At 46.9% G+C, this 16,379-nt stretch overlaps 1 protein-coding gene across 1 annotated transcript in view; it reads right to left on the bottom strand.

The window, feature by feature from the left end:
* The window catches only part of LOC120943452 (cytochrome P450 2K1-like), a 70,944-nt gene that overhangs the window by 44,471 nt on the left and 10,094 nt on the right, over positions 1-16,379 (bottom strand). Inside the window, exon 2 of the mRNA XM_040356757.1 lies at positions 1,658-1,820. Coding sequence (XP_040212691.1) covers positions 1,658-1,820 — 163 coding nt within the window. The remainder of the gene's footprint in view (positions 1-1,657; positions 1,821-16,379) is intronic.

The raw sequence follows: 16,379 nt of genomic DNA, 5'->3' as shown, positions 1-16,379 counted from the left end.
ATTCATAAATCCTGTTTCATTCATAGAAGCTATATTTACAGTTCCTGTGAATGGTAGAGCTGGACGGAAAGGCTAGGCATGGTCAAGCACTTTTGATGAGTGCCTTTGATAGCTACCTAAGTACTATTACCATGCACTGGATGATTATAGCAGGGGGGCATCAGAGGAAGAAGTTTTCTACAAAACAAGGACAGAGCAGCGCAAGGGACACATTTAATTGAAGGTAAGTAATATCCATTAAAGGGGTTGTAAAGGTACAATTTTTTTTCCTAAATAGCTTCCTTTACCTTAGTGCAGTCCTCCTTCACTTACCTCATCCTTCCATTTTGCTTTTAAATGTCCTTATTTCTTCTGAGAAATCCTCACTTCCTGTTCATCTGTCTGTATAACTCCACACAGTAATGCAAAGCTTTCTCCCTGGTGTGGAGTGTCGTGCTCGACCCCTCCCTTGGACTACAGGTGAGTCAGGGTGCCCACTAACACACAGCTCCTTTCTCTATCTGCAACTTAGAGAGCATCCTGACTCTCCTGTAGTCCAAGGGAGGGGGCGAGCATGACACTCCACACCAGGGAGAAAGCCTTGCATTACTGTGTGGAGTTACAAACAGAAGAACAGTGAGGATTTCTCAGAAGAAATAAGGACATTTAAAAGCAAAAAAAAGCAAAAAAGTAGTGCAGGAACCTTTTTCACTGGGACTTGCTGCGCTGCGCGCGCGAACGGTTCTATTGCTGGCAATGGGGTACGACTTGTCATGAGATTTGGAACTGTCAAATCGCATGGTGTGAAGGAGGGCTTGGGTCTAAAACAATCCAATTTTTATAGCAATCAGGCCAAGGCAATATTCAAAATGAACTGTATAAAAGATCAATATCTTTAGAAAAAAAGATAAGTATGTAGATTCAGTAAGAGTTAGGCCAACTTATCAGTAGATAAGCCGGGCTAACTCAGAATCTACGCCGACTTATGTTTAAGCGTATGCTCAAACAGAGATACGCTTAAACATATTTAAGATACGACGGCTTGCGCCGTCCTATCTTAGATTGCAATTTTTCGGATGCCCGCTAGGTGGCGCTACCATCGCGTTCGGTGTAGATTATGTAAATGAGTTTGTACACCGATTCACGAATGTACGCCCGGCCGCCACAGTCGTTTTACACCATTTCCGTAAGGCCTTAGGAGGCCTAAAGTTATTCCACCTATTAGGTGGAATAACAATGTTAAAGTATGGCCGCCGTTCCCGCCGCACGATTCGAAATTTTAACGTCGTTTGCGTAAGTCCTCCGCGAATCGGGATTTACGTCGTTTACATCCACGTCTAAATCAATAGGCCCATGCGGCGTACGTAACCGCAATGCACACTGGGAAATGTAGTCGCCCGGCGCATGCGCAGTGACAAAAAACGTCAAAAACGTGAGGTCAAGCCTCATTGCCATTACACACGCCCCCCCTCAACCCATTTGAATTAGGCGCCCTTACGCCCGCCGCATTTACACTACGCCGCCCTAAGTAAGGAGGCAAGTACTTTGTGAATCATGTAGTTGCCTCTCTTACTTAAGGCGGCGTAGTGTAAACACGCTAGGCTACGCCGACCTAAATTTGCGTGCCCCTACCTGAATCTACCCAAAGGCATACAAAAAATGTTAACTTTAAGCTTACCTTTTTCATTACTTATTAGGCTAGAAATTGGGGCCTGTGCTCTTTCTCCAAAATCATCAGCTTGGTTGACCAGGGCATCCTTCACAGCCCTGTATCCAGCAATCACCACAATTTTCTTGGGTCCAAAGTGTACAGTGAAGATTTCTCCATATTTTTCATGGAGCTGCAATACATTAGCAATTTCAGTTTGATATATATTGGAAGTATAATTTTGAATTCACTTAGTATAAAAGATTTACCTTAGAGAGAGTGTTGATGGGAAAAGTAGGAAACTAACCGTCTCCAGGACAAGCAAAGAATTCTAGATGAAATCATATTTAAATAACAAATTTGAAATGAGTACCCCACCTAGTAGCCATTTAACCACCAGTGTAGTTTTAAAATGTCACATGGACTCAGGGGCTCCATCGAGTCCTACCCGACCCCAGAGGCGTCTCTAAACAATTTTTTTTTTTTTTTGCTTTTTTTTTTTTTTTTTTTCGGGCCGCCGCTGGAGTAACAGTCTCTCCTGAGAGGGAGAGCGTCCCCAGTCAGCTCTGCGGGGCATTCCTCCCCCTCCCTCTGCTCGCTGACACTGCATAATGCGAGCGTTCACACAACCACAGCCGCCCGATCTGCTCCTTCCCCTGCATCCTCATTGGCACGGAGAAGAGCGAGTTGCAGAAAGGACTCCATGAGCACTGTGGGGGAGGGGGGCCCAAGCCTTCATCTCAGTTACTGAAAAAACAGACTGATTTCTCCCGTCCTTAGGACAGGAGAACCAGCCTGTAAATTCCGAGAGTGGTGACTGCAAGCTGAGCCAAGTGTCAGTCTATGACACTCTTTTACAGCCCAGCGAGTCTAGCCACCCCCCCCCCCCACTCTCCTCACATACGATCAGGGAGGAATAAAGCTCCTCCTCCTTCTCCTTTCATTCCCGCCCACACTATCTCGGTGTGCTGTATCTGAAGAGAGGGGATGTGTGTTCAGGAAATATGAAAATCAGCAGCATGTGTGTGAATGATGCCTGAGATTCTAGCCTGGACCGTGGGTATGTGTGTGCACTGCAGACTGCAGTACACTGTAATCACTGAACTGCATTATCTCTATCCCTTCTCTCCCCCATCTGTCTCCCTCCCCACTCCTGTTCTTTCAAGACATTCACAATTTACTTTCTGTAACGGTCACCACCGTTTACGATATTCCAATCCTTTGCCCCACGACAGGTTATCTGACAGTCCGACAGACATCAGACACGACCCATTTCATTTCCCAGAATAAACGAGACAAAACAAGCTCTGGTACTGGCTCCGAAATGAATGAATGAATCCTTTAATGGTAACTTAGCTTTGTTATATACAGTACAAGCATGTTACAGTTAATCACAGGGACAAAGACACACTCCACCCACACATCACACAATGGGGGGCTTCATACACATTCTTTAAGATAATAACATTCCGATGAGTTAATTACTACTTATTACCCAGACGGTCTGGCTCCGCATTTAGAGGGGTTAATTACTACAGCTTGACAAGTCACATTCCACATCTTAACAGTGTCATTAGCATACACAATGAACAGGTCTTAGGAGCAGACCTAATTAGCACAATGGACACAAAACAGTATTAGCATCACACAAAGGAATGTCTAGGAGCAGACTCAATTAACACCTCAAAAGCATGTGTCCCCCCATTGAATGAAAACACTCTATTGACCTGTCGGAGTCAGACTTTAACAACTTGTAATATTTCAAGATATCCTGCAATACATGAATTATCAGTAATGTCCCATCTCATGTAATTTATAATTATCATTTCTCAGTCACCCTATGCCCAAAAGGGCATAGTGACGCTGGCACAGGAGTAAACCCCATCCTTCAAAAGTCTCTGGGTGTCACGGGCCATTCTGTTACACTTTCACTTTCAGTTAGGCAGGTAATATACAATGCAAATTTTTTTCCTACATCCACAGATTGCAGGAAAGAAATTTGCATGATTCCCCCATCAACACAAACAGTGCTGACGGGAATATCCCTCCTGCCCAGCAATTGTATTCTATACAGCAACCACTGGTGATAATCATAAGAGAATCTGCTCATTAATGGTTCAAATCTCAGCCAGTTCCTGCTGAACCAGCTGAGATTTAAACTGTCTATGGCTGGTCTTAGCTCTTAGGCAGCCCATACATTGATCACTTTTTTTCATTCAACTATTAGGTTGAATAATAAAAAAAAAGAAATGATCCAATTCCCCCATCTACACATTATAGGTGGATGGGGGAATCGTCCCAGTGTGGACCAGTGCTGGAACAACCAGAGTTACTGTCCTGTCCCGGCTATTCACAGCGCTGGTCTCTGTCTCCATGGCAGCGGCGGCAGGACATTGGAACCCAAAGCTGGTTACTTTATGGGGCTGATGTACAGGAGGGCCAGCACAATTTGTTGTTAGAGATGGGCTGGGCATGTTCAAAATTCCACATGCCAGAGCCTGCCAGGAAGCCCACACTGCACAGCGCTAATCACAGGCAGTGAGACATTTCCCGGTCCGCAGCTGCACAGATCAGGAAAGGTCTCACTGCCTGTGATTAGCGCTGTGGAGTGTCGGCTTCCTGGCGGGATCGGGCATGTGGGATTTCAAACACACCCGAGCCCATCTCTATTGGTTGTAGACAGTTGAGCTCCCTGCAGGTTGCTTAGCAGCAGTGGCGCTTCTCTGACATGCTGATCGTGATGCAATCCAGGTGATGCTCCCAGTCAAATCCTAGTGTTAAATATCAGATTTTATTGATCAAAGCCCACACTTTACAGGCATAGAGCCCACATGGCTGCGGAACATACGTTTGATTATATATATATATATATATATATATATATATATATGTGGTTGTACTCTTGATGCTAATAAATATTGTGTTTATTAGATCTGACTGGGAGCATCACCTGGATCACATCCCGATCAGCATGTCAACAAAGAAGGTTATACAGCATTACTGCTGCTAGGTGACCAGCTGGGGGCTCAGCTCTCTATAACCAATAGTGCCAGCCTTCCCCTGCATGCACCCATAATGTCACCAGCACTAGGTCCTAATAGACTGCCGCCCCTGCCAAGGAGACAGACGCCAGACCAGCGCTGTAAATAGCAGGGACAGGACAGCTGGGGAACCCCACAGTGGCAGAACACCAGGCCCCCCGGTGGCAAGACAACCTTTGCAACCCTGAAAGTTCTCCCACTGCTTTGGACCCTTATATTTTCTTGGTGTGCTGGTGACATATATCTCTTGTTTTCTGCCACCCTGGGGGGCCCCAGTATAGTAGGAAGGGAGCTCATGACAGAACATGTAAAAGGGCCCGTTGTGGGATCGTAGTAAAGGGCCCCAGGAGATTTTATATATATATACTGTATATATATAAAATTGCATTTTATAGTTGGCCCCCCTACTTTTTTCCCTGTCCCCCCATGTGCCCCCCCTAAATATGAAAGCTGGAGACGCCACTGCCCGACCCTGGTGGTTTCAGCATTAAGCCCAGGCGTTACAATGATCCGTTGTAATTGCCTAAAACATGCAATGGATGAGCCATTTACTTACAAGACTGACATGAAAAATATTACCACCCAGAAGTCCATTTAGGTAGATTCACAAAGAGTTAGGCCGGCTTATCTGCAGATAAGCCGACCTAACTCTGAATCTACGCCGGCGTTTGTTTAAGTGTATTCTCAAACAGAGATACACTTAAACAAAGCTAAGATAGGCCGGCTTGCGCCGTTCTGTCTTAGCTTGCAATGTTTCTGGTGGCCGCTAGATGGCGCTTCCATTGCGGCCGGCGTAGATTATGTAAATGAGGGGATACGCCGATTCCCGACGATTTACGAGCGTACGCCGGGCCTACACCGTCGAGTTACGTCGTTTCCGTAAGGGATAGGCCGCCTAAATTTAGAGCTATGCTCTAGTGGACTAACTATTGTTAAGTGTGGCCGCCGTTCCCGCCGCGAGGTTCGAATTTTTTGCGTCGTTTGCGTAAGTCGTCCGCGAATCGGGAGTTACGTCGTTTACGTCCGCAATGCGGACTTAGCCGCAATGCGCCCTGGGAAATGTAGTTGCCCGGCGCATGCGCAGTATGCAAAAACGTAGAAAAACGTGAGGTCAAGCCTCATTTCCATAGTACACGCCCCCAAACAAGTCATTTGAATTAGGCGCCCTTACGCCCGCTCGTTTTAGGCTACGCCGCCGAAAATTAGCAGGTAAGTGGTTTGAGAATCACTAATAGCCTAACTAATTTACGGCGGTGTAGCCTAAAAAGACTAGGCTAGGCCGTCCTAAAGTTAGGCGCCCCTACTTTAATCTACCTAAAAGTCTTTTCAAAGAGGGCTTTTTGAGTGCATTTCTTTCAGGAACAACTTGTCTAAAGACTTTATTTTTTTAACAATCAGGATTTCTTTATTTAAAGCGGTTCTCCACCCTAAAGTGGAGTCCCGCTGATCGGAACCCTCCCCCCCTCCGGTGTCACTTTTGACACCTTTCAGGGGGGAGGGGGGTGCAGATACCTGTCTAAAGACAGGTATTTGCACCCACTTCCGGCCACACGCTACGGGCAAAAGACGGGTTTTTCTGGCTTCCCGTCTGTCGCCCGTTGTGTGCTGGGAACACTCGGCTCCCAGCACACAGCGTGGGAGCCAATCGGCGGGCGCAGCGCGACTCGCGCATGCGCCGTAGGGAACCTGGCAGTGAAGCCGCAGCGCTTCACTTCCTGGTTCCCTCAGCGTGGATGGCGGGGGGAGCAGCAGAGAGACGAGCGATCGCTCGTCCTCTGCTGCGATCGGCGCTGGACTCCAGGACAGGTAAGTGTCCTAATATTAAAAGTCAACAGCTGCAGTATTTGTAGCTGCTGGCTTTTAATATTTTTTTCCCATGGCACATCCGCTTTAAGCATAAAATAATAGAACATACAGAAAAAAATCTAAAGTACTGTAACCAACTTGACATGGTGGTAAACTAACTATAGGAGAGCAAAGCTTTCCTTCAAATACAAATACTCCTCGTTTTAACGACTTACCTGTTTAACGAATGCTCAGACTCACGACCAGCTCTCCCCACCTGAATGGCGCACTGTACATCATTGTATTATACGGTACAGTACAACATTTTCATTTGTGTTCTGTACGTATGCAAATGAAAACAACGTTATTGAGCTGGAGTTTTATGTTTAGACCTTTTTTTCACAATAAGGTACAATACAGTAGTTAAGAATGCTAAAAATATTGATTTCTTGTGACTCCTCATTTAGCAACCAATTAATTTAACAACCTGGTCGTTGGAACTGAACCTGGTCCTTAAGTGAGGAGTACCTGTATATATTTTTTTTATCATTTTATTAAAGTTACCCCTTGCCAAGTCTGGTGCCCTGTGTCTATGGTGAGATATTGCAATTCAAGAAGGAGTAGACATGGTGAGCTTTGATAAAAACAGAGGGCCAGATCCACAAAGAAATTACGCCGGCGAATCCTCAAAACAAGATACAACGGCTTCTGGGTTAGATCCGACAGGTGTATGTCTTCGTACGCCTTCAGATCTAAGATGCAATACTTCGGCGTCCGCTGGGTGGCGTTTTCCGTGTCGGGTATGAAAAAATTAGCAATTTACGACGATCCACGAACGTACGCGCAGCTGTCGCATTTTCAAACGTCGTCTGTAGTCGGCTTTTTCCGGCGTATAGTTAAAGCTGGTATTTTGCGGCGTATACATAGAATTGCCATGTTAAGTATGGCCGTCGTTCCCGCATCGAAATTTTAATTTTAATTTTTTTTTTTTTGTGTGTAAGTCGTCCGTGAATAGGGATGGACGTAACTCACGTTTAAGTTTACGTTGTTGCGATGCCATTTTTTTCCTGCAAAGCACGGCGGGAAATTTCTTGACTACGCATGCGCATTTCATTAGGCGCGGGGACGCGCTTCATTTAAATGAAACCCGCCCCCAACCCGCCCAATTTCAAATCCGCCGCTAGAAATACACTACGCCGCCATAACTTACGGCGCAAAATCGCTGAGGATTCGAAAATGCGCCAGGTAAGGTACGGCGGCGTAGTATATCTCTGATACGCTGCGCCGTTCTACATGTATGTGGATCTGGCCCAGAGTACTTTTTGGAGTCTGATTTCTGCATAGGTTGGCAAAGCTTGGAGCGTGCAACCACCTGTGAAGCATATTGATTCTCATTAACTTATGTACATTACTGTACAAAGGTTTTTGGCAGGTGTGAAGAAATGCTGTAAAGTAAGTATGCTTTAAAAAATATATATTTTAATTGTTTATTTTTATTTGTTTAATTTTATCAATTTAATAAATGCTAAGTTAGTGTAGCGCCTGGTTACTTTTCAGAACCGGTGCTATTGAAATTTAGAGGGGGTCAGAGAGTTAAGTGACTCTGACCATTGTTAATTAGTTCAAATTTGGAGCTTCTGTCCCAGCTTGGCTGTGTTGTGGGCTCATGCTGTTGTTCCTGGGGTGGCAGTTCCACCCCAGGTCGGCAGGTGGCAGCAGCGGAGTCAAGGTCTGGATACTTTTCCCCGGCAGCCTATCAGGAGGAGGCTTCCTCGCTGTGCATGCTGGGGAGGGGTATTTATGGGGCAGACGCCATCTTCCTGGGTCTTCTCCTCGTGTGGCGCCCACCTTCAGGGTAGCCATTCCATGGCTACGCAGAGATCCTTGCTTCGGGTCCACGTTGGCCCGGAGCATTTGATCTGCCGCTTGGGACTCAGTAATCGACTGGGTCCCCACCTAAAGAGGTCCTTAGCTGTCCATCCTGTTGGAGGAAGCTGTTCGGTGGAGAGTCTGCCTGAGGAGTGCCAAGAGAGGCTGGTGTTCCAATATGGGCCTGACCATCCATCAGGGACCAGGGGAACCGGACACTGAGAGGCTGGACATTGGTCACATATCAGTCGGTAACCTAATCTAAACTACCTGAAGGAGATCCAGGTGTTAAGTCCAGTCAAGAGGATTCGGACCACTATTTTCTGCAACCATTGGGAGGGTCTGTGGCAAAGACTTAACCCCAAGTTCAAGTGTCATTCTGGCTGCCAGGCTTGTGAGAGAGGCCTGTCCAGGTGCGCTATACCCATTCCGGCTGGAGTGGCGAAGTGAAAAGTTTGTCGTTGGAAGCAGGACTGTTTCCTTTTACCTACACCTGAATCTCTGTACTCCATCTCTGCTATTCTTCTATTCTTCACCAATAGGGATGAGCTTCGTGTTTGAGTCGAACTCGCGTTCAAATCGAACATCGTATGTTCAACCGTTCATCGAAATACAAACGTTACGGGCCAATCGCGCCAAATTCGAGTGGCGTGTCACGGCCCAAAATTAACTGCGGCATCGCAGTACATTGCTAGCTGATGATTGGCCAAGCATGCACTATGACCCGCATGCTTGGCCAATCACAGCTTGCAAAAAACGGAGAGCCATAATTGGCCAAAGCCAGCGTGGCTTTGGCCAATAATGGCTCAGGGGGTTTAGTACATGCCCCACACTATAAAAGTCCGCCTGCAAGTCGGCCTTATGTAGTGTGTTGCGGTGGTTAAGACAGAGAGAGACAGAGAGAGTGTCATTTATTGCAGGTAGATAGAGCAGGCAGGCATGCAGGCTAGTCAGTTAGAGTTACAGTGTGTAGAGGACATATATGCATCCCAGGTGTTGTATATATATTTATACACTGTATTGAGTTTAGCTAGATCCGCTCTTCCTAATTTACTGGCATTTACTACAGGTGATTGTGCTAGCTGCAGTATTCTCACGTGGTGTACTGTCTGTGTCCTCTGCAGTGTGCACCTAAAGCTACGTGGTGTGTATACTGTCTGTGTCCTCTGCACATTGTGCACCTAACGTAAAGCTGGTGTTTCTCATATTTACTCCTAAAATCAGGGATCTGATCATATTAATACTACAGGCAGGGGATATTGCTGCAAATACTTTCAAGTGGTGTACTGTCTGTGTCCTCTGCAGTGTGCACCTAAAGCTACAAAATGTGTGTGTACTGTCTGTGTCCTCTGCACATTGTGCACCTAACGTAAAGCTGGTGTTTCTCATATTTATTCTTAGAGTCAGGGATCTGCTCATATTAATACTACAGGCAGGGGATATTGCTGCAAGTACTTTCACGTGGTGTACTGTCTGTGTCCTCTATAGTGTGCACCTAAAGCTACGTGGTGTGTGTACTGTCTGTGTCCTCTGCACATTGTGCACCTAACGTAAAGCAGGTGTTTTTCATATTTAGTCCTAGAGTCAGGGATCTGCTCATATTAATACTACAGGCAGGGGATATTGCTGCAAGTACTTTCACATGGTGTACTGACTGTGTCCTCTGCAGTGTGCACCTAAAGCTATGTGGTGTGTGTACTGTCCGTGTCCTCTGCACATTGTGCATCTAACGTAAAGCTGGTGTTTCTCATATTTACTCCTAGAAGCAGGGATCTGCTCATATTAATACTACAGGCAGAGGATATTGCTGCAAGTACTTTCACGTGGTGCACTGTCTGTGTCCTCTGCAGGCTATTAGTATGCCTGGAATAACAAGGAGAGGCAGAGAGTCACGAGCCGATAAAAGAGGGCAAGCAGGCTCTGCGTCTAGAGGCAACAGTGCTGGTCGTGGACACGGTGCATCCTCATCAGCACGTGGCAGTGGGACACGCTCGTCCTTTTTTCCAGCAGCTGGCCGTGTTGAGCCGCAACATGCTGAAGACTTGGTAGAGTGGATAACCAAGCCGTCCTCATCCTCCTCATCCTCTCTCACCCAGGCTCAGGGTACTTTGTCTGGCAAAGCAGCTGCCAAAGCGGCTTCTTCCCTCTGCTCAATGGCATCAGTCACTCCTTCCCTAGCCCTACCATGTCCTCCTGAGGAGTCCCCCGAACTGTTTGACCACAGTGTTGGGTATATGCTACAGGAGGATGCGCAGCGTTTTGAAGGCTCCGTTGATGGTACACAGCTAGAGGAAGGCAGTAACGTGAGCCCAGAGAGAGGGGGTGCCCAAGAAGGACAGCAATCTGGCAGTTATGTTCCCTCAGCTGCAGAATACTGCTAGGTTTTCTACAGTGATGAGGAGGGAAGGGATGATGAGGTCACTGACTCTACGTGGGTGCCTGATAGGAGAGAGGAGGAGGAGGAGGAGGAGGCACATCTCCAATGAGGCAGGATGCCCTCCAGGGACCAGCTTAAGGGCAGCACACTGACTGCATTACAACGCAGAGCTCCACATGTGCAGGGCGCTGCTGTCTCTCAGCATTATTCCAAAAGTTCTTTGGTGTGGGCCTTTTTTGAGACGAGTGCATCAGATCGCACCGCTGCTATTTGCAACATATGTCTCAAGCGTATCTCACGTGGCCAAAACATCATCCGCTTGGGCACCACATGCTTGACCAGACATACGTCGACCTGCCATGCATTTTCGTTGGCAAGCGTACCTCAAAGACCCACACCAAAGAACAAAGAAGACCTCTCCTTGCTCCTCATCATCAGCTGGGATCTCCAACCCCACTATACCCTCAGTCCTCTCTGAAGTCTGCACTAATAGGACTGAAGGTGTAGAATTAGGTGTGTCACAGCCAAGTACTTGCGGGCAATCTACTATCGGTACACCGATGGCAGATTGTACCAGGCAAATTTCCCTGCCCCAGCTGCTGCAGCCCCGAAAGAAGTTCTCTCCCAGCCATCCACATGCCCAGCGGTTGAATGCTAGCTTAGCTAAATTGCTAGCACTTCAACTGCTGCCTTTTCAGTTGGTAGATTCTGCCCCCTTCCGTGAGTTTGTGGAATGTGCGTTACCTCAGTGGCAAGTTCCCAAACGCCACTTTTTCTCACGGAAGGCGATTCCGGCTCTCTACCAGCGTGTGGAAGGCAATGTCCATGCCTCGCTGGACAGGGCGGTCAGTGGTAAGGTGCATATTACCGCTGACTCATGGTCCAGCAGGCATGGACAGGGACGTAACCTATCTTTCACGGTGCATTGGGTGACTCTGCTGGCAGCTGGGAAGGTCGCAGGACAAGGTACAGTAGTGTTGGAGGTTGTTCCGCCACCACGCCTCCAAAATGCTACTACTGGTTGTGACACACCTCTCTCCTCCACCCCCTCCTCTTCTTCCTCTGTGGCCTCTTCCTGTGCTGATGTGTCCTTGGAATCAGCGGTTCTCCGTAGGCGTTCAAGGGGCTACGCAGGTACGCAGGCAAAGAGATGCCATGCAGTGCTTGAGCTGGTGTGCTTGGGGGAGTCACACTGGACCAGAGGTTCTGTCAGCTCTGCAGTGGCAGGCTCAGAGGTGGTTGATGCCACGCCAGCTTAAGCCAGGAATGGTGGTTTGCGACAATGGCACCAACCTCCTCTCCGCCCTGCGACAGGGACAACTGACCCATGTGCCCTGTTTTGCTCATGTCCTTAACTTGGTGGTGCAGCGGCTCTTGAGCAGGTACCCAGGCTTACAGGATGTCCTGAAGCAGGCCAGGAAAGTCTGTGTGCATTTCCGACGGTCATATAATGCCAATGCTCTGCTGGCAGACCTTCAAAAGGAATACAACCTTCCCAAGAACCGCCTAATCTGTGACATGCCCACCAGGTGGAACTCTACGTTGGCCATGCTGCAGCGGCTGCACACGCAGCAGAGGGCCATCAATGAGTATCTGTGCCAATATGGCAGCAGGACAGGGGAGCTTGTTTTTTTTCCCCACGCCAGTGGGCCATGATCAGGGATGCATGCACTGTCCTGTCACCATTTGAGGAGGCCACGAGGATGGTGAGCAGTGACAGTGCATGCATCAGTGACACTGTCCCTCTTATTCACCTGTTGGAGCACACGCTGCGTGGAATAATGGACAGGGCCCTTGAGGCAGAACAGAGGGAAGAAGAGGAGGACTTTCTTACCTCTCAAGGCCCCCTTTATCCAGACAGTGTTCCTGCTTGCCCGCCTATCACACAGGAAGAGGACGAGGAGGAGGAGGATTGTGTCAGCATGGAGGTGGAGCCTAGCACTCAGCATCAGCAGCCTTTAAGGGATCAACTACAGTCCCAAGAAAACCATGGACTTGTACGTGGCTGGGACGAGGTGGCTGCGGATCATGTCGTCCTCAGTGACCCAGAGGACTCCGCACCGAATGCCTCAGCAAACCTACGTTGTATGGCCTCCCTGATCCTGCAAAGCCTGCGGAAGGATCCACGTATTCGTGCTATAAAGGAGAGGGATCATTACTGGCTGGCAACCCTCCTTGATCCACGTTACAAGTAAGGTTGCAGACCTTATCTTGCCGGCGCAGAGGGAGCAGAAGATGAAACATCTTCGGGAGGCCTTGCAGAAAGGTCTGTGCAACGCGTTCCCAAAGACTGGGAGGTTACAAAATCCTGGTCCTGGACAACGTGTTGCTGAGGCTTCGGTCAGTCACAGAAGGAGCGGTGGAGAAGGTGGCCGTCTGACCGATGCATTCAGACAATTTTTTAGTCCGCAGCCCCAAGGTATGACCAGTTCCAGCAACCATCGCCAGTGTCTGTTTTACATGGTGCGGGAATACCTAGGGGCAAGATGAGACTTGGACACCTTTCCCATCGAAAATCCTCTGGTTTACTGGGCCTTGAGGATGGATCACTGGCCAGAGCTTGCACAGTATGCAATTGAGCTACTGGCTTGTTCTGCATCCAGCGTTCTTTCAAAACGCACATTCAGTGCTGCTGGAGGCTTTGTAACCAATCACAGGGTGCGCCTCTCCACCGACTCGGTCAATCGACTGACCTTCATAAAAATGAATCACGCTTGGATCACCACCAGATACCAAGCACCCGATGCTGATGTAACTGAATAATTTTTTTTGAAATGTCAGATCCCTTCAAGACTGCCTATGCTGATGCTGAGTGCCTATCCTGTTATGCTGAGTGACTATCCTTTTCCTCCTCAATGATCATGCTGATAGGTTGTAAGAACATTTTTGGTTCTGCGCACCGCCACCAGTGGCTAAGGCCCAATTTTTCTGCCCCTGTTTAACAGGGGCGTGTTATTACAATTTTTGATGCAATGCTTTGCAGCGGGCTCATTCCTGCGCTCCAACTAGAGTATCTGTGAGGGGTTGCAGTGTTGTGGCACCAGCACCACCACCACCACCAATAAAGGCCCAATTTGTCTGCCCCTGTTTAACAGGGGCATGTAATTACAATTCTTGATCTAATATTTCACAGCAGGGCCCATTCCTGCGCCCACCAAGAGTAACTGTGAGGACTTACAGTGTTGTGGCACCAGCGCCAGCACCAAAGGCCCAATTTTTCTACCACTGTTCAACAATGGCATGTAATTACAATTCTTTATATAATAGTTCACACAGCAGGGCGTTCCAGCACCCACCAAGACTAACTGTGAGGGCTTACAGTGTTGTGGCAAAACCAACACCTAGGGCCCAAATTTATGCAGAGTATATACGGCAGGCCCCTACTTTCAAACATCCAACTTACAAATGACTCCTACTTGCAAGTGGAAGGAGACAACAGGAAGTGAGAGGAAATCTACCCCTAGGAAGGGAAATTCCCTTCTGTAAGAGGTGTCTCCTGTCCACTGATGCTTTATCACCAAGCCTTGTTTCACTAAAAAACCCACATTTTCAAAAAATCATTTGTCATTGGGACAGAAAGTGAATTGCAATTTTCTGAACAGATGCACACAGACAGCAAAACAAATGTTACAGGGGTGATAACCATTCTCTATGTTTTCAGAAAAGCTTAAAAATAGGTTTTATGGCTGGAGCTACACTTTAAAAAAGTACCAGTTCAAAATTACAAACAGATTCTATTCTACTTAACAACAAACCTACAGTCCCTGTCTTGTTTGCACCGCCTGTATACTGCTGTTCAAAGTATATTTGGCCAAAGGGTCTGGTAATGACCTGGGGGAGGGGGGCGGGGAAACCCATGCAATTTTTCTCAATGATTTTCATCCATATTGCAGGGACCAGACATTACATTAAAGCCGCAAGCAGTTTTAAATTACTTTTTTCTTATAGTAATCTCATTTTGTGCAGGGACAGTTCTAAACACGTGCCACTTCACAGACATATTATAGACACCCAGCAGGTACGATATTTAAAAGAATTTTTTCATTATTTTTTTTTCACTTTAAGCATCATTAAAATCGCTGCTCCAGAAAAAATGACCGTTTTTAAAACTTTTTTTTACATTGATACATGTTCCCTGGGGCAAGACCCGGGTTCTCAAACCCATTTTACGACAATAACTTGCATATTAGGCTTTAAAATGAGCACTTTTGAATTCGAACGTTCGAGTACCATAGACTTTAATGGGGTTCTAAATGTTTGCGCAAACGTTCGGTCCGTTCGCAGGTTCTGGTGCGAACTGAACGGGCGGTGTTCGCCTCATCCCTATTCACCAAGTTCAACTGTTTTACCTTGTTGGGTAAATAAAAGCACAAGCACATTCCATTACTACGGCTCTCATCAACTACCCTAGACGGCGGAGTCACAGAGGTAGGGTTGCCAACTCATCCCTTTAAAACAGAACACATATTAATTACACAGGTTCTGAGGCTAATTTAATGCAAATAAGGCACCAAGTGAGTTTAATTACCTCCTTAATCAGCCACAGAACCTGTGTAATTAATATGTGTTCTGTTTTAAAGGGATGAGTTGGCAAACCCTACACAGAGGTAACATGCCACCCAAAACAAACCAGCAGCTCCTCCAGGGGTAATGTTACAACGAATAAATGCAAAGTAAGCAAATGGAAGAAAAATCTAAATCAATTGTTGGTGTGACTACCCTTTGGCTTCAAACCAACATTACATTTGCACACTTTGTACACTTGCACAAAGTCAGGGAATTTGTAAGATTAGAGACAGGTGTATGATTACCCAGTTATATCAAGCAGGTGCTAATGATCATCAATCTCAAATGTAGGTTGAAACACAGTCATTAACTGCAACAGAAACAGCTGTGTAGGAGACTGAAAACCTGTGTCTTGTGTCTGTCTTTGGTATTTTATTGTAGAACTTGGATAGGGAAGGAAATGTAGTGGGATACTCAGGGCCGTCTTTAATATTAATTGGACCCTGGGCAAAAAAAATGTGGGGGGCCCCACCCCCATGCAATTTTGGCTATCCACATGCTCTGAGACATACAATAAATATCAGCTAGACTTAAAATCAATTTACTGTATCAGATCAGGCAATCATTTCAATTGGTTGCCAGAGATTACAGCATATCATTACCACTTACTGACTGGTTGCTAGAGGTTACAGCACACATTACAGCTCACTGGTTAGTTGCTAGAGGTTACAGCACATGATTTCTGTTTGTTGATTATTCACATATCAATGTCGTCGACTGCAGCTATTTACATATGAATGCTGTCGTTATTTTCATATGAATGACGGTTATTTACATGTAAACACAGGGTCTGCAGGTGAGTCAGCGGAACACAACAATAGTGCAGAGCTGGCATCATTAGTAGCAGCACTTTACACTGAGATATCAGGACACAGCACAGTACTAGAACTTCAAGGGACAAGGGATCTTAAACTGGGATAGTTGGCAAGTATGAGGCAGCTGCTTTGGACCCCACAACAATGACAGGACCCAGGGCAGCTGCCCCTTTTGCCAGCCTTAAAGACGGCCCTGGGGATACTCCGAATTCAACTAGTTACAAGGAGGGCAGCTTCTTTAACCGAACTGTCGAATTAATGCATGATACAATGTACACTCTTGAGTGTCCTTTGTAGGA

This window comes from Rana temporaria, chromosome 6 (genome assembly GCF_905171775.1).
Source record: "Rana temporaria chromosome 6, aRanTem1.1, whole genome shotgun sequence".
Lineage (NCBI taxonomy): Eukaryota > Metazoa > Chordata > Amphibia > Anura > Ranidae > Rana > Rana temporaria.
This window is presented reverse-complemented; position numbering and strand designations above follow the sequence as displayed.